At 40.8% G+C, this 23,065-nt stretch overlaps 1 protein-coding gene and 2 long non-coding RNA genes across 7 annotated transcripts in view; 1 reads left to right on the plus strand and 2 right to left on the minus strand.

Moving 5' to 3' along the window:
* LOC309334389 overlaps nucleotides 1-23,065 on the plus strand; it is an 84,689-nt gene that overhangs the window by 6,294 nt on the left and 55,330 nt on the right. The gene's annotated exons all lie outside the window — the stretch shown is intronic.
* Nucleotides 1,538-13,289, minus strand: LOC309334396. Of its 2 annotated transcripts, none has more exons than XR_014153076.1 (3): nucleotides 12,926-13,289; nucleotides 2,433-2,482; nucleotides 1,538-1,608 (listed from the first exon to the last, which is right to left on the minus strand). It is a non-coding gene; the product is annotated as an uncharacterized lncRNA (long non-coding RNA). The 2 variants fall into 2 exon arrangements; XR_014153077.1 differs by lacking the exon at nucleotides 1,538-1,608 and adding an exon at nucleotides 1,880-1,931.
* Nucleotides 22,086-23,065, minus strand: part of LOC309334376 (uncharacterized protein) — an 84,738-nt gene continuing 83,758 nt past the window's right edge. For all 4 annotated transcript variants that reach the window (XR_014153049.1, XR_014153050.1, XR_014153051.1 and 1 more), the window contains one exon: nucleotides 22,086-22,503. Coding sequence is in view for 1 of the 4 variants with exons in the window: in XM_081848584.1 (XP_081704710.1) it covers nucleotides 22,491-22,503 (13 nt within the window). In the remaining 3 variants the exon portion in view is untranslated. The remainder of the gene's footprint in view (nucleotides 22,504-23,065) is intronic.

The raw sequence follows: 23,065 nt of genomic DNA on the forward strand, positions 1-23,065 counted from the left end.
GCTTTCAGCAAGCTGAAATGTGTATTTTTAGGACCCACCTTTTTTGTAATTTTAAGCTTTAAACTGTTTTTAATATGGAAGCTGGCCACTGGTAATATTTATTTACAATCTGCCTCTACTTGTTCTGTCCTGTCCCCGTTCTGCCCTCTTCCAGGTCCAAAATGACCAACGCTTTGGACACACGTCAATTGAATGCGTGCAAAATGGTCACTGCTTGTATAATATCTAAAGATTCCTATATTGATTTCTATATTCTTCTTCAGTAGAAATTCATTGAGTGATTTACATTATAGGCTATTGATGTAATTAGAAATGGTCCTTGTCCTAAAGAGCCATATTTTTTAAATAAAAATATAAATAAATTGGCTAGTTCAGTAGGCCTTTACCTAAGAGGAAGCACCATTAATCCAATGTGGTTTACTTCTGAGTAGACTGGCCTTTGGCTTGCACAGGAAGAAACTGGTCTGAAGAATGTGACATATGGTGCATGTTGGAACAGGAAAGCTGTTTAGAATGTATGACCTTCAGGTGCCTTTGCAGCCAGTAAGATGATTCCTTGTTTGCAATATAGTTGATTCTGCTAACTTGGAAATTCCATTTAATTAGCCTTTAAATTTGAAACACTCCTGCAGAAAGGCTATTCTTTACCTGCATTTGGCAACTGCTTTTATTTCTTAGAGAAGCATTGCCTGAAGCCTTACTACTTTTATTAAAGCAGGAGTCTGAGAATTAATGTGTGCTGAGCAAATGGAGTTGTTGCTTGGTCTGGGAAGAATTACCCTTGCACTTTGAATGGTTGAGCACATTTTGATGTGCCTCCAAATGACCATAGCAAAGGTATGACCACCTCAGTAGATCTATTATGCCTTGCTCTCAGACTTCATAGAGGCTGCTCAATGAGTGGGGAGAGTGAATGTCCCTTCACCTTGTCACCTATGAAAACACTGTTCCTAGGACTGTATACTATGATTTACAGTTAGTAGTGGAAGTCAGTTAGCCAAACACAAAATCCTTCAGGAAATCTGAACCCTGTCAAAATAAAGCATCTGTTCTGATGTGTAGAAACATCAGATGGGCTATAATTTAAACTGGATGTTCATCGTAGGTGATGGCTGCTTTATTTATGGATTCTTTGGGTTATAAAGATCTACTGTGACTGAAATATTTTAGTGTGAAACTTAAAAAGAAAGAATAAGATCAGAAATTATCAGTGGCTCTCCTAGTCACAGAGAGAGCAGGAAATAAGGGCACATTTCCCGGCCACAACCCAGTGGCAGATGTCTTATTCGGATGACATATTTACAGTGAGCTCTTTTGTCTTGATTGGCTCACTACTGTGCATAATTCCTATTAAATGTCCTCAGGCTGCCACTTGCTTTGGCCTAAACAACAACACAATAGCTTGTAGCAAATCTATGACCTCGATGCCGTCTCCCAGCTGTCTTGCCTTGATTCATGGATGTACTTGTAGACATTTCTGGATAGCTTTTCGTGCAAAACCACTAGTTTATGGTACATTTAAAAGCTTTTTACACTCACAGCTGGACCAAGATAGTTTGTTCCTTGGGGTGAAGAGCGGTATGCCACACACCCACCCTTTCCACATACCTAGAGTGATATCTTATTTCAGTATTGGCAAACAACTGGGGGGCTACCGTGACTGCCCTGTCCTCCACCATTTGCCACCTGAGACAGTTACCTCACTCTGCCTAATGGTAAGGCCATCAATGTGGCTGGGGAAACCTAGCTAGATGGGTGGGGTATAAATAATAATAATAATAATAATAATAATAATAATAATAATAATAAATACGATTATTATTATTATTATTATTACGCAATCCTATCACTTTAGTTTTGCCGTTTCTTTTAATGCACAGTTTGCCAATCTTTGGATGTTATTAGATTTGGATGTTATTGCTTTCATGATCCTACAAAACAAAAGCTAGGGTTAATTACTATATACCCTTTACTGAATCAATGTATCTGTTGGAAAGTAAAAGAAAATGAATTTTCAAGTTCTACATTGTTTTGTTTCTGCTTTAGGCAAAGGGGGAGGTCTGGAGTATGTGTGCACAGACCCTGAAAATAACCATGCTTTGTAAATCTGGAACATGACAAAGAGTACATGTCTAACATTTTAATGAAAAGAAGCCTAGGAGCCATTGCTCCTAATTATTTTTTCTTCTGACCCGAATCAAACGGTCTCTCCAATAGAAGATTTTGTTTTGTCTCACAACACTTGTTGAGCTATTAATCCATTGAAACTTTGACTATAAGTACATGCTATGCTTTTTGTATCTCATTTTAATGAAGCAGAGCTGTCAGAAACTCATTGCGTTACTAATGCTATACTAATCTGAGAAATGCACTCCAAGTTGTTGCTGCTGCTTTAAATCATTTATCAGATCAGGAGCAAACATAATACATACCTTATTTAAGAGCCTGGTGCTCTGAATTTCCAAATCACTGTTGTGCATAGCTAAACCAGAAAGTAACACAGAAGGAGGAGCACAATATAAAGTCCATCATTGCAAAGTGAGGGGAAAAGGAAAAATACATTTGTGGAATATTTTGCAATTCTGCACTTCAGACCAATGTACTTAAGCAAACTACAGAAAGTCATGGGGCATAACAACCCAATTTATAGCTTGGCTACAGCAGTAATGCATCTGCTTCCTCGATTTCTCTTGCAAGGTAGTTGCAGATTGATTACATTTTTTATAATGCCATGGCTCCAGAAAAAAAAATATGTTTAAAGAAGAACCATTTAAAATGGTAAGTAAAAATTATTCTGATGGCACATAAGTCATCAGATGGATGTGATTACGGTCTGTGACCAATTTATCTCTATGACTCACCTAAGTCAGCTCATTCCTCTCCCTATACTTGCTGCCTTCGGTATCATCTGTGCTCAAGACTGGACACAAAGTTTGATCCTTTTGCATTTCTAACTTCTACTTTTGCATTTCTAACTGATACTATCTGACAGGCCACATAGCTGATAGTTAACATTGGTCTTACCGATTCCAGTTACTTCACTCTCTACTGATAGTAATGTGGTTTTTTTAAAAAAAAATGAGAGTGAACATACAATCCTTACTTCAAGGTGTGCAAAAAATGGTTGTCATTGGTCACTTTTTAAGAATTGTGACTAGGAGGAGATTTGTTATAGATTATTAGACAATTGAAAGTTAATTATATACAATATTGCAACTCATGTGCCCAACATACAGCCCAGAAAATCAGACAAAACCTTTCCACGATAAAATATGGCACCATGCTCTGGAAACCTTATTTCAGGACGTTTTCTCAGTTTTTGGGGTTTTGTTGTTGTAAATTAAGCATTGTGCTGCCCCTACAGCCTTTATCTTCCCTTAACTTCTTACTCCCACTGCTTCTTCACAGATTAATTTCCCTTTGTCTCTCTCTCCAGTGCTTATATTTTTTGTTATTGTTGTTCCCCATGAAAAGCTCCCTATTCTTTGTTAAGCAGCTTATCTACGCCTGCTTTAAATTGATTCTCTCTGCACAAAATGGTAAAATCCTGCCCATTCACTTCTGCCCCATCCCTAAAATTCCAGTTCATGCTCTGCCTTTCTCCCTCCATAACCTCTATAATGTTATCCTCTCTGACCTTGCTTTGCTCAGCCTACTCACCTTTATCCAAAATTCCACTATGAAAATTATTAACCTGCTTCATAATTCAGTTCCCAAAACTGGCTCACCATCTCATTGATGTCCAGCACAAGCTCACTATTCTTATTTTTAAAGCTGCCCACAGCCGTTTCTACCCAGCCTTCTGCTTTCCTGTTAAAGATCCTTATCTGAATTTTTACTGGAATTGTAACTCCATGAGGGGTAAACTACAGTTCAAGGATGCACCCATGTGATCAAGAGATCTCAAGCATATGGAGATGTCATCTTTTGACCTCATGGATTTAGGATGCTGGAAGGCAGTTGTAGTTTCTGCTTTCAATGCTTTCAATATTTATGGGGCTCACAGGCTTAGGCTGCAATTCTGTACCAAGTTTCTTGGGAGTAATGCCACCAAATGCTATGTGATTTACATTTGAGAAGACACATATAGAGTTGCACCGTTACAGAAAATGATATGTACAATCACTATAACTTTGGCAAGACAAAAATGTATTTAAGTCTTGATGGGAATTTTGTTTTTGTTTTTTTGTTTTTTTTAGGAAAGATGATAATTACATTGGCCTAAAGCTCTGAGTATTGTAGGCAATTTGCGTAATTGCACAGGCCTGCCACTCATCACTGTGGTAGGTCTATTCTGGTTGGCAGCATATTTGTTCTTTTAACACAGCATTTAGTAAATCTCTCTTTAAAAGAAGATACAAACCAAATGATTTCAGCAGCATATCATATAGGTTGTTGTTTTGTTTTGAGAGCCTTATTATGTAACCATCCAATGAAGACCCTAATAGTCTTTAATGTTAGGAAGCTTCAGTATTGAAGTGCATGATAAATGTATCAGCCAACTTGAGCATCTTTCAGGACTGTAATGGATAACTGTCTTTCTAGCATCTAGTTAAGGGTGAAAAACTGCAGCTGAAAACCAGCTAATGAGCTCATTTTGCATTTTTATGGCAAGCCTTCTTCTTGATTTGATACTGCACGGTGAACCTAGGTCAGGAGAATAAGAAAATGGAATTGTCTGAGACTTCTGAAGGAACAGCTTGTTGGTGGTCAATTATTAGGACGCATGGACTTCAGGCTTCCCATTCTTACTTGTTACTGCTATATAGTCAATATATTTGAATTTCTATGGAATACCATTTGTAACGCAATAGGATACAATATGTAAGAAATAAAAGCAGGAATAATAACAATATTTATAAATCACAGAGTATCTAGCACAGCACAATACAATTTCTCCAGCAGGCAGAAAAATGATGGAGTGATTCACCAAGGCCCTTGGCAATTTCTGGGTGGTAGCGGGGTGGGGTGGGGTGGAGAGGAGGCATTTGGGAATCACTGCCTTAGAATAAATGTGGGCACACAACCCTCCCAACACAATGAGATATGAAAATGTAACCCGAAGTGGACAGCTTGATGGCACTCACCTGGTCTTCTGAAAGCTGAGTCACTGCTGCTTCCCGGGAAAGAAACTGAGAGGGGCTCCAGATTAGCTTCGCCAGTCCATTTTCATCACACCAACCTCCCTATTGCCTCCCCCACTCCTTGCCAGTAAGCAGCAGCAACTCTTAGAATCATAGAATCATAGAGTTGGAAGAGACCACAAGGGCCACCGAGTCCAACCCCCTGCCAAGCAGGAAACACCATCAGAGCACTCCTAACATATGGTTGTCAAGCCTCTGCTTAAGGACCTCCAAAGAAGGAGACTCCACCACACTCCTTGGCAGCAAATTCCACTGTCGAACAGCTCTTACTGTCAGGAAGTTCTTCCTAATGTTTAGGTGGAATCTTCTTTCTTGTACAGTAGTTTGGAACCATTGCTCCGTGTCCGCTTCTCTGGAGCAGCAGAAAACAACCTTTCTCCCTCCTCTATGTGACATCCTTTTATATATTTGAACATGGCTATCATATCACCCCTTAACCTCCTCTTCTCCAGGCTAAACATGCCCAGCTCCCTTAGCCGTTCCTCATAAGGCATCGTTTCCAGGCCTTTGGCCATTTTGGTTGCCCTCCTCTGGACACGTTCCAGTTTGTCAGTGTCCTTCTTGAACTGTGGTGCCCAGAACTGGACACAGTACTCCAGGTGAGGTCTGACCAGAGCAGAATACAGTGGCACTATTACTTCCCTTGATCTAGATGCTATACTCCTATTGATGCAGCCCAGAATTGCATTGGCTTTTTTAGCTGCCGCGTCACACTGTTGGCTCATGTCAAGTTTGTGGTCAACCAAGACTCCTAGATCCTTTTCGCATGTACTGCTCTCAAGCCAGGTGTCACCCATCTTGTATTTGTGCCTCTCATTTTTTTTGCCCAAGTGCAATACTTTACATTTCTCCCTGTTAAAATTCATCTTGTTTGTTTTGGCCCAGTTCTCTAATCTGTCAAGGTCGTTTTGAAGTGTGATCCTGTCCTCTGGGGTGTTAGCCACCCCTCCCAGTTTGGTGTCATCTGCAAATTTGATCAGGGTCGTGGGTTTGAGCCCCATGTTGGGCAAAAGATTCTTGCATTACAGGGGATTTGTCAAGATGGCTCTTGTGGTCCCTTCCAACGCTACAATTCAACCAAGTGAGCACCTCCCCCATCATGCCATTTGCTTCTGATCTCTGTGGCCACAAAAGCTTTATTTGTGCTTTATTTTGTTTTTCCAGTTAACTATGATTGCCTCCCAAATGAACATGTAGTGGTCTGGTAGTGCCATCTGGTGCTGCAGTGATCTTGAACTGAAGTTGTTTTTAGCATTATTTTATTTGCAATATTGATTATTTGGATTAGAAGCATAATTTTCTAGCCAGTTTGAAACACTCCCCTGCGGCTCTTTATATGTACAACAGCCTCTAAACTCATTTCAAACTTTGATTTGTTTACTATTCACTGGGTTAATTGGCTGCATCTTAGGAACCAAAGGAGGAATTAAAGCTGAATCTCCTTCTATTAGACTCCTATTTTATGGAAAACTCAGATTGGGTTAGTTTCTTCCTGTTACCACTAGGATCATATTCTGAGCTTCACATAGTTTAGGATTGGGTTACAAATTGTTCAGTAATTTAGGGCTAATTGATTTATAGAAAATGGATGACAATTTTACAGAAAATTTAGATAAAGGAATAAGATCTAAAGAATGGTGTTAGGCAGTGTCCTGCCAGTGACCAGAGAATGCTCAATTAATTCTATCTTGGTCTTTGAATAACAGACCCCCATGCTATATTACAAAACTGGTTATGAAACTGCCTCAGTTTCAAAAGAGATCTGTCGTGCTGCTTTAATTTCATACCACTCTTGGGCACAGGGACACACAGTGCTTTGGATCTAGGACAAGGAAAATACCGTATTTTTTGCTCTATAAGACTCACTTTTTCCCTCCTAAAAAGTAAGGGGAAATGTGTGTGCGTCTTATGAAGTGAATGCAGGCTGCGCAGCTATCCCAGAAGCCAGAACAGCAAGAGGGATTGCTGCTTTCACTGTGCAGCGATCCCTCTTGCTGTTCTGGCTTCTGAGATTCAGAATAGTTTTTTCCTTGTTTTTGTCAGCATCGCCCTTGAGCCAGTGTACCAACTGGACTCATGCACTACAGCCCCGACTGGGCTAGGCGAGCTGGGTAGCACTGCCAGAGACCTCCTTTCCCACAGGAACAGGTCACAGTGCTGTGGACTCACAGCTTGGAGCTGAGAGCACCGGATTCACTGTCTCAATTATACAGTCGTTGCGCAGCAGCGTTTTGCAGAGTCTTGCAGAGTATAAACCACTCGGAGAGCAGCTCTGTAAAATATCTTCCTTTTATTCTATTGCTACAGCTATAATACAAAACTATATACAGAGCTACAAATTCTAAGCATAAATCAATGCTATACTCTGAGTGCCTGCAGCTGCTCTTAGCAGCAATCTTATCTATAAACACGATCTCTTGCACTCTCTCTCCGACACACTGACTGACTCTCTCTCTCACACAGACTGGTTAAGTAGAGAGCAGTACATTGCTCCTCCTCTCTGTAGAGTCAGCAGAGACCTCAGGAGATTCTCAGGAGATTCTTGGGTATGGGAGGGGTGAAATCTCCTCATCCTCCCCCATTTCATCCGACCATTCGAGAATCTTTAACATAACTGCAATTTACACACACACTCCAAAAGTTGTTCTCTGCTTACAACCTTGGTAACATATCTGCAGGTATCTCTCTCCCCCTTTATCTAAGACACTTTATCACATCATTAAACAGTTACTACAACCACTCTGTGTCTATTAGGAAAGAGTCAAAACATAAACCTCAATCTGTAGTTTACACAAAATACACATTGTGAACACACAAATGAATAAGCAGCTTCTGAAAAATCTTTACACACATTTCTTCCTCTCAAATACAAATTAACATTTCTAATTAGGCCGATTTGAACAAACCACTTTAAACACATGCTTGCTCCTTCAATCCTGATCCTTCAAATGTCAGGTAAGGAAATAAATGCAGCGTTTTGTGCTACTACTCTCAGCACACTTCATGCTAGGTTTAAAAACTCCACCAGAGTTGCATGTGACCGCAGCCTTTGCAAACTCTTTAGAAAACCTTTTCGGTGGTACACCCTTGGTTGTTCTCTCAGATCTGCGCAAAACTCTCTGATCCTCTTGTTCTGGTGCTTCCTCCTCTTTGGGAGAATGGGGAGCTAAAGTATATGAAGCTGCTAAGTCTGAATCAGCGTCAGACTCACCTGAGGCTTTTGGGCTCTGATAATCTGTGCCATCATCTGGAACTACATTGGCATCAGGATTATCAATCACATCAGAACTTGCCTCCCTCTTAACTTTCTTTGCCCCTCTTGCACCATCATCACAAATGGGATGGCACTGAAAAACGCCAACTCTGTCCCATTGTGGATTGTCGTCAATGCTCCTGGTCAGCCTTATGGTTTTCGTGTCTGTGATCAGGACACGATAAGACCCTTTCTCATATCCTAGGAAAACACCATGTTCTCCACGCTTGCTCAGTTTGTCACCCTGCGAGGTGTGCACCCAAACCTCCGAACCAAAAATTTTAAAGTGCTTCACACACGGCTTCCTTCCGTGAAGCATCTCATATGGGGTGCAATTTATACTAGACTGGTACCTCCTGTTATACACGTGACAGAAAAACGAAAGAGCTTCGGCCCAAAAAGGATTGGGCAGCCCCGAATCATGTAACAGCGTTCTGATTCCTTGCTGCAGGGTCTGGTTTATTCTCTCACATAAACCATTCTGCCAGGGCGATCTGGGCGTGGCGGTCCTATGCTCAATGCCCTGTTCAGAAAGAAAAGCCTCAAACTCTTCTGAACAAAACTCTCCACCCCTGTCAGTGAAAATACAATGTACATTCTCATGATGTACATTCCTGAGCCATTTACAAAACTGACGAAACTTGGTAAAGGCTTCAGACTTTTTCTGCAGCAAATAGACCCATGCATATTTAGAGTAGGAGTCTATCAAAACCATGAAAAACCTTGAATTGCCTCTAGAGAGCGCTAGAGGCCCCACTAAGTCTGCATGAATGACTTCATATGGTTTCTTGGCCTCTCTCCCAGACTCTGTACCTTTGGGAGCTTGCTTTGCCTTACTCTCAGCACAAGAAACACATTTCATGTGGTAGGGACATTCTTTCAGCTTCATACCCTGAACCATATCAGGCATTTTTGCCACAGCCTGGAAATTCAAATGACCATAAACACGGTGGTAATAATGAATACATTGGTCATGCAACTTTTCATTCTTATCAATAGACAAATTGCAACACTCTTTCTCAGTTGCTTCTGCAGTACCTGTACCTGAAACAAAAGGCAATTGATACAGACCATTTACACATTTTGCATATAGAATGAGCTTGCCATCTCGACGAATTTCACAGCGAGATTTAGCAAACACCACCTTAAAACCCTGATGATCAAGCTGGGAAACACTCAACAAATTGTCCTGAATATCAGGCGCATACAGGACATTCTTAATAGTTGCATTCAGGCTCTTTAAGAACACAGTTCCCTTAGCCTCACTCGTGAGAACTGTCCCATCTGCTTGATGAATTTCTTTCTCTTGCTTCTCAAGCTGAACAAAGAGATCCTTATCTTTGGCTACGTGGTTGGTACAGCCAGAGTCAATCACGAAGAAACTCCGCCCACGTTGACTGGAACAGCGAGAGATCAAGGCTTTTGAAGTAGCAGGTGCTTGGGGATTTCGTCGTCCTCCCCCTCTGCCTCTGAAGTTTCCCTTCTTCTTTGAAGATTTCTTGCAGCACTGGAAACTCAAATGGCCTTGTGCTCCACATGAAAAGCACCGCTTCAACTTTAGTGCTTTAACAGCAGCAGTTTCACTTTCACTTTCCCCTGCTGAAGACTCAGGCACATTTTCAAGCACATTTTTAACAGCACCATTGTCCCGGCTTTCTCTAACGGCCTGTCTGCGATCCCACTCATTCAAGAGCACGCTAGACACATAATCTTCTGTTAGCCGGTCAGAAGGCATTGTAGAAATCTGGGCAGCTACTCCATCATAAGACTCATCTAGGCTATTTATCATCAGCATTGCAAACACAGCCTCTGAAATAGCCAGGTCTTGCTGAACAAGGTCCTGTCTGAGACGCTTTAACTGAGATAGATGGCTAGGCAAATCACCACCTTTCTGCAACTGTAACCTGCACAGCCTCTTGAAGAAAATCACACTGGAACCAGCATTTTGTCTCAGATGCATATCTCTCAACTTATGCCAAACAGCTTGTGCAGTCTCTTGACCCTCTAAGTTTACCAGCAAGTGGTCTGAAACACTCAAAACAATTGTCCCTCGGGCTTTCATATCTGCAGCATGCCACTCAGCCCAATCATCATCATCCTTATCTGGAGGGTCATCTTCTATCGTGTGAAATAGCTTTTCCCTCTGTAAAAGCGCTTTCATCTTAACTTGCCAAACTGCATAGTTTTCAGGCGTGAGGAGAGGAAAGGACATAGCCATCTGGCCAGAATGTGCACAGGCCATGTCTGCTATTACTTAGAGCAAGACACTTCCCTCGTGCAAACACAGATAAAGCCTTGGACTTCTTCAGCCACTCTCTCTCCCACTCAGAGTGCAATTAACAGGCAAACAGGGATGCTATCTTCTTTCTTTGGCAGTCAGCAACATACCTCAAGCAGCAGCAACAGCAACAGCGACAGCTTGAGCACTCTGCTCCAAAACAGCTCTGCTTCTAGGCACCACAAATCAGTCCAGCATGCCGCCTCCGTTCTGCCGTCCAGCAATCAGCAACAGAAACCTCTGGCGACTGGGACGACTGGGATGACTGGAACAACGACTGGTCAGACGACTGGGCCCATAACCGATGTCAGCATCGCCCTTGAGCCAGTGTACCAACTGGACTCATGCACTACAGCCCCGACTGGGCTAGGCGAGCTGGGTAGCACTGCCAGAGACCTCCTTTCCCACAGGAACAGGTCACAGTGCTGTGGACTCACAGCTTGGAGCTGAGAGCACCGGATTCACTGTCTCAATTATACAGTCGTTGCGCAGCAGCGTTTTGCAGAGTCTTGCAGAGTATAAACCACTCGGAGAGCAGCTCTGTAAAATATCTTCCTTTTATTCTATTGCTACAGCTATAATACAAAACTATATACAGAGCTACAAATTCTAAGCATAAATCAATGCTATACTCTGAGTGCCTGCAGCTGCTCTTAGCAGCAATCTTATCTATAAACACGATCTCTTGCACTCTCTCTCCGACACACTGACTGACTCTCTCTCTCACACAGACTGGTTAAGTAGAGAGCAGTACATTGCTCCTCCTCTCTGTAGAGTCAGCAGAGACCTCAGGAGATTCTCAGGAGATTCTTGGGTATGGGAGGGGTGAAATCTCCTCAGTTTTCCTCCTCCAAATCTAGGTGCGTCTTGTGGTCTGATGCGTCTTATAGAGCGAAAAATACGGTAACTACGAAGATTGGAAAGCAAATTTTGTAGCGGGGGGGATGATATCTTAGACTACTAGGGCTGTATCCAGTGAAGTCATTCTGTTTGTGCAATGACTTCTACCTGTACAATGAGACTTCTGCTTCTGCACTCCTTTCTCCATGTGCTCCTCTCCCACAATTTGTTCTGGGCATTCTTCAACCCTCCAGGACACATGGGGGGGGATGCACAGGGCAATAAACCCACTGGAAATAGCAATAAAACCACTGGAAAGTTAAGTCTGATTTGCAGCACAAAAGCAGTAATGTAACATCACAAGACAGCATCTTAAAAAGCATCACCTTGCCAACAAAGGTCCATATACTTAAAGGCATGGTTTTCCCAGTAGTGATGTATGGAAGTGAGAGCTGGACCATAAAGAAGGCTGATTGCCAAAGAATTGATGCTTTTGAATTATGGTGCTGGAGGAGACTCTTGAGAGTCCCATGGACTGCAAGAAGATTAAACATATCCATTCTTAAGGAAATCAGCCCTGAGTGCTCACTGGAAGGACAGATCGTGAAGCTGAGGCTCCAATACTTTGGCCACCTCATGAGAAGAGAAGACTCCCTGGGAAAGACCCTGATGTTGGGAAAGATGGAGGGCACAAGGAGAAGGGGACGACAGAGGACGAGATGGTTGGACAGTGTTCTCGAAGCGACCGACATGAGTTTGACCAAACTGCGGGAGGCAGTTGAAGACAGGAGTGCCTGCCGTGCTCTGGTCCATGGGGTCACGAAGAGTCAGACACGACTAAACAACTAAACAACAACAACATCACAAGACCATACAGCTTGAGGACTACCTGCCGCAATGTTAGCAATATTATTGTCTACCACCATTCCAAAGCTCATGATTCTAACTCATGTCTTTCAGCAACAATAATTACACTTAAATTGAAAAGGAAGAGGCAGCAGGGCTAGAATTCCACAGAAAAATACCTGAAACATGCAGGTACAGGAGCACATGGAACAGTTCACTGCCTCAAATCCAAGAGCTCTGGTTTAGCTGGCTTACTTATTTGGGCTGATAATGCTCAGCAGTGTTAACAGTGCATCATCTCACTTTCCTGAGATTAAGTTTGGAGTTCTTTCCCAGTTGTGTATTTGAAAAATAAGCATAGGAGTTCTAGCCTTTCAAGACATTTTGTCCATCATTTCAGCGAAACATCCATTAATACAGAGACTCCATTACCAGACATCTGTAGAGTCAAGTCACTGGTAAGAGAGGTTCTTCTGACCTTGCTACAATTATAAACAATTTATGAACTCACTAGAAGTTGGGGAGGCTATGTCAATGAGAGATTTGTGTGAGCACTTACAGTACCTGTGGCTTCAGCAAGACTGACTCCTCATTCTGCTTATCTTTTTCACTCTTATTTTCATTATCTTATTTGCTTTGCCCATGATTTAAAACTCAGTTAATTCCAAATGCAGCTCAGGTTACAGGGCCAGTAGTTTCCATCATCTTGTAAAGAATGAGGAAGATAAATCCAGTAAACATGACACTGGAGTACAAATATGATTATATAACCTCACATTCCCAAATGGCTAAATAATTTCCAGTGCAGTCCTACCAACATTAACTCAGAAATAGGTTCAGTGAGTGCCTACATGTATACAATACTATCCCAGTCTCTGAAGCACTATTGGGCTCATGCCTCACACCCACTAGATCATGGGTAGGCAAACTAAGGCCTGGGGGCCTGATCTGGCTCAATCGCCTTCTAAATCTGGCAGACGGTCCGGGAATCAGCGTGTTTTTACATGAGTAGAATGTGTGCTTTTATGCAAAATGCATCTCTGGGTTATTTGTGGGGCATAGGAATTAGTTCATTCCCCCCCCCCCAAATATAGTCTGGCCCCCCACAAGGTCTGAGGGACAGTGGACTGGTCCCCTGCTGAAAAAGTTTGCTCACCCCTGCACTAGACTGTCTAATAATACTACTCTCACCTGAGAGGGGTCCGGTTTTATACCAGAGCAGACTCTCACCAGCAAATATAAAACTACTTCCATCCACAATAAGAGTGCTTTGATGAACCGTGAATCTTGATACATTGATCAAACTTGTTGTCAATTCTAGTTCTGAGTCTAAGAGCAAAACTAAACAGTGATGGCAACAGATCCATTTGTTTAAGCATGGAACTCCCAGTCACGTAGAAAACAGTGTGGTGGGGGATGTTTGGCTTGAGAACTTGTAAGAATAATTTCTTTTTCTTTTTTTCTTGAGCAAAGATGACTGAAGCAAAGAGCAAAGAGATTTGTGTAGGTGGCTGTAGAAGCTTTTGTTTTGTCAGTATTTCTGCTTGGAAAAGTTTAACAAGCCTCCCAATAAAATTCCATTAGATGGAGCTGAGGTCATGTGGCTGGTTCCCCCCACCCCCACCCCTTTTTGTTGTTCTTATGGGTATCCAAGATCTGTTATTTCCTGGCAAAACTTATTTTATGCTTTGTGACATAAAGGAAAATAAAATAAACTAGCACCGCAGTGACTGGTTTATGGCCTTTGCCAGGGGCTATAAATGGTTTTATTGTCAATTCATTACCACAATTAGTGTGAAAAACAAATTATTTCAAGTTTGTGCTAGTTAGGAGTAATAGGCCACTTGTGAACTCTAGATTACTAGATCTCAGCCAGAGTGGGATTATATCAGCGGCCGATGAATTCTCCTTATTTCCTATTTCTTTCAGAAATAATGAGTTCAATCACTGTTTATAAGTTTTCTCAGCAAACATTTAGAAAAAGTTGGTGTGCTTTTTGAAAGTTCTCCCCCAGGTCTTCCATCTGCTAGTAATGATTGGACTGTTGGTGTTCCCCTTGTCCACGGCTATGATGGGGGGGATTAGCCAGGGTTTTTTGTTTTTTTTTTTTTGCCCCAGTGAAGCCTCCAGAGGGGCGCCATTGAGATTCCCAGCGTGTGTGTGTGTCAAAAACCCAGTTTGGCACACATCCCGTGCCCATTTGCGTGCGTGTGTGCGTGCACACACACACACACAAACGCACACACACAAATGTGCATGGGATGTGTGCCAAACTGGGTCTTTGACCTGGGTGAAATAAATCCTAGTTTCACCCCTGCTTTGAATATTCAATAAGAAAATATAATCCTAGACTAAGGTCGTATAGGGAAATGGTTTCTCAGCCCCAGTTCTTATAAATACGAGTTTAGATCTTTGAACTTCATTAATTTCTATACCTAGAATTCCCAGACAGAGTAACTCAAGAGTTTCTTCATGTGACCCTTTTCCTGCAGCCGCCCATTTCCTGACAATGTTCTAGAAACTTCCTAGTAGCTTGGTATGATAGTTAGGCATTAGATGGGCACTGACAGCAAGCATAATGAACTATTAACTAAGGTTGTTTATTAAAGAAATATTTTATACATTAAGATGGAAATACTGATATTCATATTAAGATCTTAGACATGCTTGATAGCAGTTTCTAAGGTCTTGTCTTCTAAGAGGCTTATACTTCAGGCCAAATTCAATAAACCTCCACTCAAGCCAAATTCCCCCACAACCCAGTCCAGTTACTAGGTACCACCTTCCTTTGAGACCAAAGCTCCTCGTGTTGTAATTTTGGCTGCTTGGAGAGTATATAGCTGATTTTAACAATCTATTTGTGTACCCTTCCCATGATACTTTGGGGGAAGCCATGTGCTTTAAATGCATGGTGTGAATCTGCCCTTAGTGTACAAAGATGCCAATATTTCACAACAAATAGCAAAAAATAAAAGCACCATTATCACCTCATTGACTTTCCAGAGTAAGGAAAGTCCATCAGTTAGTTGCTCTATCAGTGGCAGACGGCTTCACCACTTCTGCTCCCAGATCTGCACTCCTCCCTATTTCTGTTCTACTGCACCTCTGGAATCTCAGTAGAACAAGTGACTGAGGATGATAACAATCTATTCCTTAATTTCCCTGGAGGAAGTTTCTCCAAGTCATTGTTGCAGCACTTTGGCAGAACAGTGTGAAGAAGCCTGGGCTACACTGCGCACATTCGGTTCCTTTTCAGAAGCATCTGTTCTCAGTTGCATTAAGATGTCACATTAGAGTGAAATACAAAAGGTCTTCAGTTTCCTTTTCACTATTTTATAGAAGGAATATGTCACTCGCCATAGAACAAGTTGGAAAAGGATTCAGACCAATTGAATTAGCTCCAGTTCCACCTGACATAGACTCCTTTCCAGAGTCAGTCATCTTTGACACTGCCCACGGCCTAGGCAAGCTTAACCAATGCTAGGCAGTGTTTCTTTTAAACAGCTGCTAAGTCCTGTGTTTTTTGCCCTTGACATTGCACATGCAGTTGAAAGCTTGGATAGGAATACATATTCAAGACCCATGTTTATTTTGCATTAACTACTTCTGACAAGCAGGTCATGCAACCGTTATTCTTTCTCTGGCATAACCTGGGTTTTACAAATTCACAGCACAATGTTATTCATGTTTACTCAAACGTAACTCCCATTGATTCAAATAGGACTTATTCCTGTAAATAAACAAAAATAGGTTTTATTTATATCATTACCATCATTATATAATGTCAGTGTCTAGTTTAGAAGCCATGCTTTCCTCTCTGTCTGAAGGCAGTGAGGTCTAGCAATAAAGGGTATTGTAAAAATAAAATGTGATTTACTTAGATCAGATGTTGTAAGGCAGGTTATAGCTCTGTTTACAACTGAATGCGATGTGACAAGCCATTGTTGCTGATGGTGCATATATTCATTGATTTATCCCACCATCATTCCTCTCATCAGAGTTCTTAGGATTTCATCATGCTTTAAAAACCCACAAAACCTGTTTGAGCAGAGACAGTGGTGGGGCCAAAAAATTAGAGTGTGTTCCTTCAGCAATGCTGGCTTCTGTTGCCCATGTCACTGCCTTAGGTTCTTAAATTTTACAGTCTAAATGCTTGCTGTATTATGTCCCTGCTTTGTTGAGAGATAAAAAAGCTTCACTTTGATTTGTTCACTCCTAATTAACTTCCCCCCTGCGACAGTCTAAATTAATAAGATTTGAACATTTAATTTGAGAATACTAAAAAAGAAAAAAAGCTGTCAGCTATTACAAAGAGGACAAATAAATAGGTACATTATGAAAACACACAGTAGAGACTTTTGTCTTGCTCCCAAATGATGCCAATTAAGCTTTTATGGGAGAAGGAAATCATGGTGAACAGCACCAGACCTTATATTGGCTTTTAATATGTGCTCTCTAATTACAATAACAGGTTTGGGTGGTGGTGGTGGTGATGGTTGTTTGTTTGTTTTGTAACGACCACAACTCTGTCACAGTATTTTGTGCCCAATATTTTTTTCAACACAACAGCAACAGAATGATTTATGTCCAGAAATTGTTAAAAAAACAACCCAGAACATCCCACAATGCCTGCAGCAATGTTTGTTCCTTTCATGATTTACCTCTATCATTGTTCTATGACTTTACCTCATCCTTGTAATATTTTGACAGCACAGTCCAAACCTGTTTTAGTCAGAACTTCAGAGGAAGTCCCAGAATGCACAACAGGACTTGCTCCTGTGTAAATGTGAACAGGATTCCACCCAGAATCATATCTAAACCTCCAGTATGTGGATTGTGCCTATGGATTTAGAGGTGGGGGGCTTCTTAATTGTTTACTAGTTTCCTGAAAATAAAGAACTAACAATAGCCAAGTTATTAGAAAGCAAATCCAAACAATAATCTGGGCAATAACAAATGGAAATTTACCACAGCACTCTCTATGTGCTGAAGAACAAAGCTCAGTTGTCAGGTAATGTCTAATTTATGTATTTAGGGTGAGTCTTTCATTTAAAAATAAATCCTCCAGCATAAATGATTTTCTAGTTTTGTAGCATGTAATTATGCTGAGGTTTTTCCTCTGGGCTGGAGGAATAAGAGAAGCTGGAGGAAAGTGAGGCATTCTGCAATCCAAAATGCTTGTGATAAAACTTGGATGTAGAGCAGAATACAAAACAGGCGTGGCAGCTGAACTGTATTTTCTTGCTTAAATTGATGTTTCTAAAAGGTTCTGCAAATATAAAACTGAACTTCCACCAGCACACCATTTTGGATGCAAAACTGAACCACAAAGCTCACTGTAAACGGAAACATTCAGATTCTTCTTTCGTACTACAGAAAAAAAGGTGGCTGTTTATATGCAACCCCAATCTTCAAGAGAGCTCCATCCATTTTGAAAATGTCAATACTATATTTCAGAAAGGGCTACTGCTGCCTTAATTTGGATCCCTTAAAAGATTTGCATCAGTGTGTTTGCGGTTGTGGCTTTATTGATTTCAAAAGGTCCCATTTCATCCATCTGCACTTCTTTTCCCAACTGAATTTTATATATAGAAGTGCTATTCATATGCTGGTTCTGTTTTCCCTTCCTTCAGGCAGTGGAGAGATGCCTGAGCAGACTTAGCCACAGAGCTGTCAAACGCTATATGGGCCTATCGGTCTTAAACGCACTATCCTCAGAGTGAGATTGAAGCATAGCTATCTGTTCAATAATGCTATTCTGGTTGGGGTTTTTTTTTAACAGTTTACTCAACTTGGCTGTTTAAGTGATACTTCTGTTCCTATAGCAACTCTTAAAATTTCAGGAAATGTCTACAGTAAGTAGATCTAAATTGAAACTATTAATCCAAGGCAACGGGGGTGGGGGGGTGGATTTAGCTTTTTTTAAAAAAAGAGAAACCTGTAGTACATAAAGAGCAAGTGTAGTAGTCTAAGACTTAAGCAGAGAGTTAGTTTAGCTATCACAAAACATCACAGCATTGTCATCTCTAAGGCTTGGAACAAAAGGTCACTGAAGTTCTTCTACGTGTTGCGTTATCATGTCCTCTTGGGACAATCTAGAAGCAAAGAGTTGCTCATTTGGGGCCTATTAGGATGGATTCCTGATGGCTCTATCGGGATTATCATGGCTAATGGTTCCGTTGAATTTCTGGCTGACTTCCCTCTGGAATGGGGAAATGGCCCAGGAAGATGGCACACCATCATTCCTCAGAGCTTTTCAAGAGTCCAATTAACTTCCTGGATTTATGGGGAGATGGGAATGGCTGCAGCAACAGGAGAAGAAAACTTGTGGTTAATCACACCCCAAGACTTCGCAAATCATCACCTAAATTTGTCCAGTGCTGTATGTATGTGTGAGTATGCAAATTTGAGTCATGGACTTGAGAATGGATCTTTAAAATATATAACCCTTGGACAATTATTAATTTTTACGGGGCATGGTGCTCAAGCATATACTGGCAACTCAGCTTGGCTGCCCCATGTGCTTATTTCTTTATTTTGGAAAAAAACCATGGTTCAATTCCAACATCATTTCAACAACTAGAAATGTTCATGTTGTTTCTCTTCCCCATGTTCCATGCAGTTTGACAATTAGAATATTGCTTCTGACAGAAAAGATCTACCATAAAGACAAACCATAAAATATTTTTTGCTAATACAGTGGTACCTGGGGTTACATACGGTTCAGGTTACATATGCTTCAGGTTACAGACTCCACTAACCCTTGGGTTAAGAACTTTGCTTCAGGATGAGAACAGAAATTGTGCTCTGGTGGCACGGCAGCGGCAGGAGGCCCCATTAGCTAAAGGTTAAGAACAGTTTCAGGTTCAGAACGGACCTCCGGAACGAATTAAGTACTTAACCCCAGGTACCACTGTAGTGTTATATCTAATTTTGTATTTAAGGACATACTCAAAATGCTTTAAAAAAAACCCCATCCTACTTCTTCAAAGAATAAATGTCTCTAAAACAGATAAAGAGCAAAAGGAATTTACCTCTTATAGTGATTGCTCCTGTTTATTTATATTTAATCTTTTGGCCTCCAATGCAGCTCACAAAAAATAACATACAGATACAAAATTCAAGTACAAAAGAAAAAAAATCAAGCTCAAAAAAAATTCAAGCAAACCAAAGCTTAAGACAGGTTGTTGTTGTTTTTTTAAAAAATCTTTTTCTAGCCAAATGCAGTAATATTCCTGCCAGAATGGCAAAAGGCAGCTCCCACAAAGATGCCAGCGGGAAAAAGAGAAAATAATTTGGCAGCTCCTCCTGATGAGGATGCCAGGCAGTCGGGTGGGTCAAGGAAGGTGGAAAAGTTTATCCGTTGGTGGTTCCAGCACAGTCTCCTGCAGCAGTCCCCTGAGATATTACTACCCTAGTCCCCTCCTGCTTCTTATGCATTGCAAAAGTAACTTTTCTATTTTTGTATGGAGCATTTGAGCACTCTTTAATAGCTTGTGTTGCACTGACGTCTGATGCATTTATTTGCTTACTCTTGTTATTTACCTACTTACTGTATTTATATTTTATACTTTTGGTCTGGAAGAACCCCGAAGGCACCTTGCAAGGAAATTAAAAAATACAACAGTAAAACAATATACAATAAAGCAACAAAAAGCAATAAAAATACATAAAAGCAAAGCAAAACAGCAGCATTACAATAAAAACCATATCCAGCAGCCCAAAGCATCAGAAGCTAGAAGCTGTTACAGCACTAAATGGATCATAAAGAGTGTTCTTAAAAAAAAGAAAAGAAAGAATTTAAGCAGGTTGTGTAACGGAAGATTTTAATCTCACGAGGATTATATTTATAGAAAAACTGCAATATGCAGTACAATCCTAAATGTATATTTGTTACAAGTTCCATTGGATCCAGCACCGCTTACTCCCAAATGAATACACAGGATCACACACTCAAACATGCTGAGAAAAAGATAGGAAAGAGTAGAGGTGTGGGACGTAAGCCTTATTTGGTAAATGAGATATGGGTCTTTAATTCAGAATTACAACTGATGTGTTTTGGGGTCCAGTTTTGTAGGGTTGCATTGCCTTGATCCATGCTGAAAGTAAATGTGTTGAGTTAAGCGGAAGCTTCTAAGTGAATAGTGAAGATAGTGAGGGAACAGATCCCTTTGTCCAACTGTGCAAGACTTTGGGATCTTCAGCAGGGACAGATGAAGCAATTTGGTGTGTTTAGGATTTTGACAGGGGGCTATCCTCTGCAGAGCAATTTATTCAATGTCGAAAGTGTTGACTCCACCTTTTAAAGTCTGATTAAGAAAAACAATAGATCATGTATTATGGGATGCAACAATGAAAAGAAGAACTCTTCTCTGCAACCTGATTTACATAGACACCGACAATTTATCTTTGGGAACTCACTTTGGAACAGAAACCTTTGGGGTCTACTGTTGACAATTTTGTGGAAGTTCTTACAAGATATGATTAGTTGTGACTGAAAAGTTGTAGCATTATAGTCAGTATGTACATGGTGGTGGTAATAAGGCCTCTTCCCTTGGCCTTGCAGTGACATTAACCTCTGATAAGAAGTTAGGGTAGGGATAGGAAATCTACTACCCCCGTATGTGCACCGGAGTCAAGAAGCATATACACACACACTTGATAAAAAATGTACTTTTTAGAGACCCAGGGAAGGAGGCTGAAATTAGAAGATATGTGTACAAGCATCATCATCACCATCATCATCATCATCATCATCATTATTATTATTATTATTATTATTATTATTATATTTTATTTATTTGTATACCGTTCTATATCTGCAGGTCCCAGGGCAGTTACAATATAAAATCACAAAATACGGTACATAATAAAAATTAAAACCTCCCAATAACAACCCAATAGTAAGAAAGAAAAACAATAATTCTTATGCTTATAAGAATATCCTTCACAGTTTGCTAAAGAACAAAACACAGAACTGACTTTGACCAGGGATAGATACCAAATAATAGTTGATAAATAGCAGCAGTTGGAGTATACGAATTAGTTACACATATTAAAAGGGGAAAGGGGGTGGTGGAGAGAGATGCAGAAGCAAGTACAGTAGTACCTTGGTTTATGAACTTAATCCGTTCCGGAAGTCCGTTCTTAAACCAAAGTGTTCTTAAACCAAGGTGTGCTTTCCCATAGCAGGGGGGACTCAATTTACAAATGGAACACACTCAATAGGAAACGAAACATGTTCTGCTTCCAAGGTAAAGTTCACAAACCAAAACACCTACTTCCGGGTTTGCAGCGTTCTTAATCCAAGTTGTTCATAAACTAAGCTGTTCTTAAACCAAGGTACCACTGTATTGCAAAGATACTTGTATACACTGTACAGTGGTACCTCGCAAGACGAAAAGAATCCGTTCCGTGATTCTCTTCGTCTAGCGGTTTTTTCGTCTTGCGAAGCAAGCCCATTAGCAGATTAGCGCTATTAGCGGCTTAGCGGCTTTTAGCGGCTTATCGGATAAGCAGATAAGCGGTTTAGCGGCTTAGAAAAGGGGGGGAGGGGGAAAAAGTCGGAAAAACTCGCAAGACATTTTCGTCTTGCAAAGCAAGCCCATAGGAAATTCGTTTTGCAAAGCACCTCCAAAACGGAAAACCCTTTCGTCTAGCGGGTTTTTCGTCTTGCGAGGCATTCGTCTTGTGGGGCACCACTGTATTGCAAAGAGAAAGAGAGAGGGCACAAATACGCTGAAACATTGTACAAAAGCAATCCAAATTTTTCATATTTTTTCAGCTCCTGATTGTAGCATTGCATCTTAACCAACATGCCTGGGGTTGGTTTGATGTGTTTTGCTTATAATCCAGCATGTATCAGCCAGGTGGCAGTGTAAAATATATACTAGGATGTCATAGCCCTGCTTTTGTAGTTCTTGAACATGAATACTCCTACTTATTTCATGAAAGTGATGAAGAGGTTTCCCCTCTTGGTTCTAGCTGCTGGCAGCTCTTCAGAACTTCTTCCCACTGATTAGGTCTTGCACTTGTTCTTCCATGGCCTTAATAGCTCTCTTCAATATTTAAAGCCAGCAAACCTGTGCTGGTATCAATATTTCAAAGCAAGGCAGCAGCCGCATTGCCACTAGGCAAGAAGCCTGGAAAAAACAAAACAATTTGATTTCTTGCACTGGAAACCTGGGATTTTAATAACATTTCAGAGTTTAGGGGTAATATATAATTATAGATTATATGTCGAATATTGCTTCAATAAAAATTGATTCAAGAAAATAGGATTATTATTATTGCAGCAGGGGGGGAAACCTGTTTTAATTTGATGTGAATATGCTTATGCCTAGAGGGTGTTTGATGTTTCCTGATCTCCACGGTTCACAATGCTTTTGTGCCCATGTAATGAAAATGTATAGTCATAAATCATTTTAGTGTGCCATGTGCACACTTTCCTGTTTTGATCTTTATGTGCCTTGTTCGGTTGATACTCAATGGGCATTTAAATGTTCCTACTTGATGTCTGCTGCACTAAAAAGTGGTTTTCACAATGCATTCCCAGAGTAATCAGTTTTACTTTGGATATTGTTTTCTTGAGAGCACTGCAGCTGGAGAATGCTCCAGGGCAAAGTAAATAGGGAAAATGGACATTTAGAATCATTTAGGGACTTTCCAGTAAACAGAATGAGATAAAAGATATACAATCACAAG

This window comes from Podarcis erhardii (assembly GCF_964252035.2).
Source record: "Podarcis erhardii genome assembly, chromosome: 2".
Classification (NCBI taxonomy): Eukaryota; Metazoa; Chordata; class Lepidosauria; order Squamata; family Lacertidae; genus Podarcis; species Podarcis erhardii.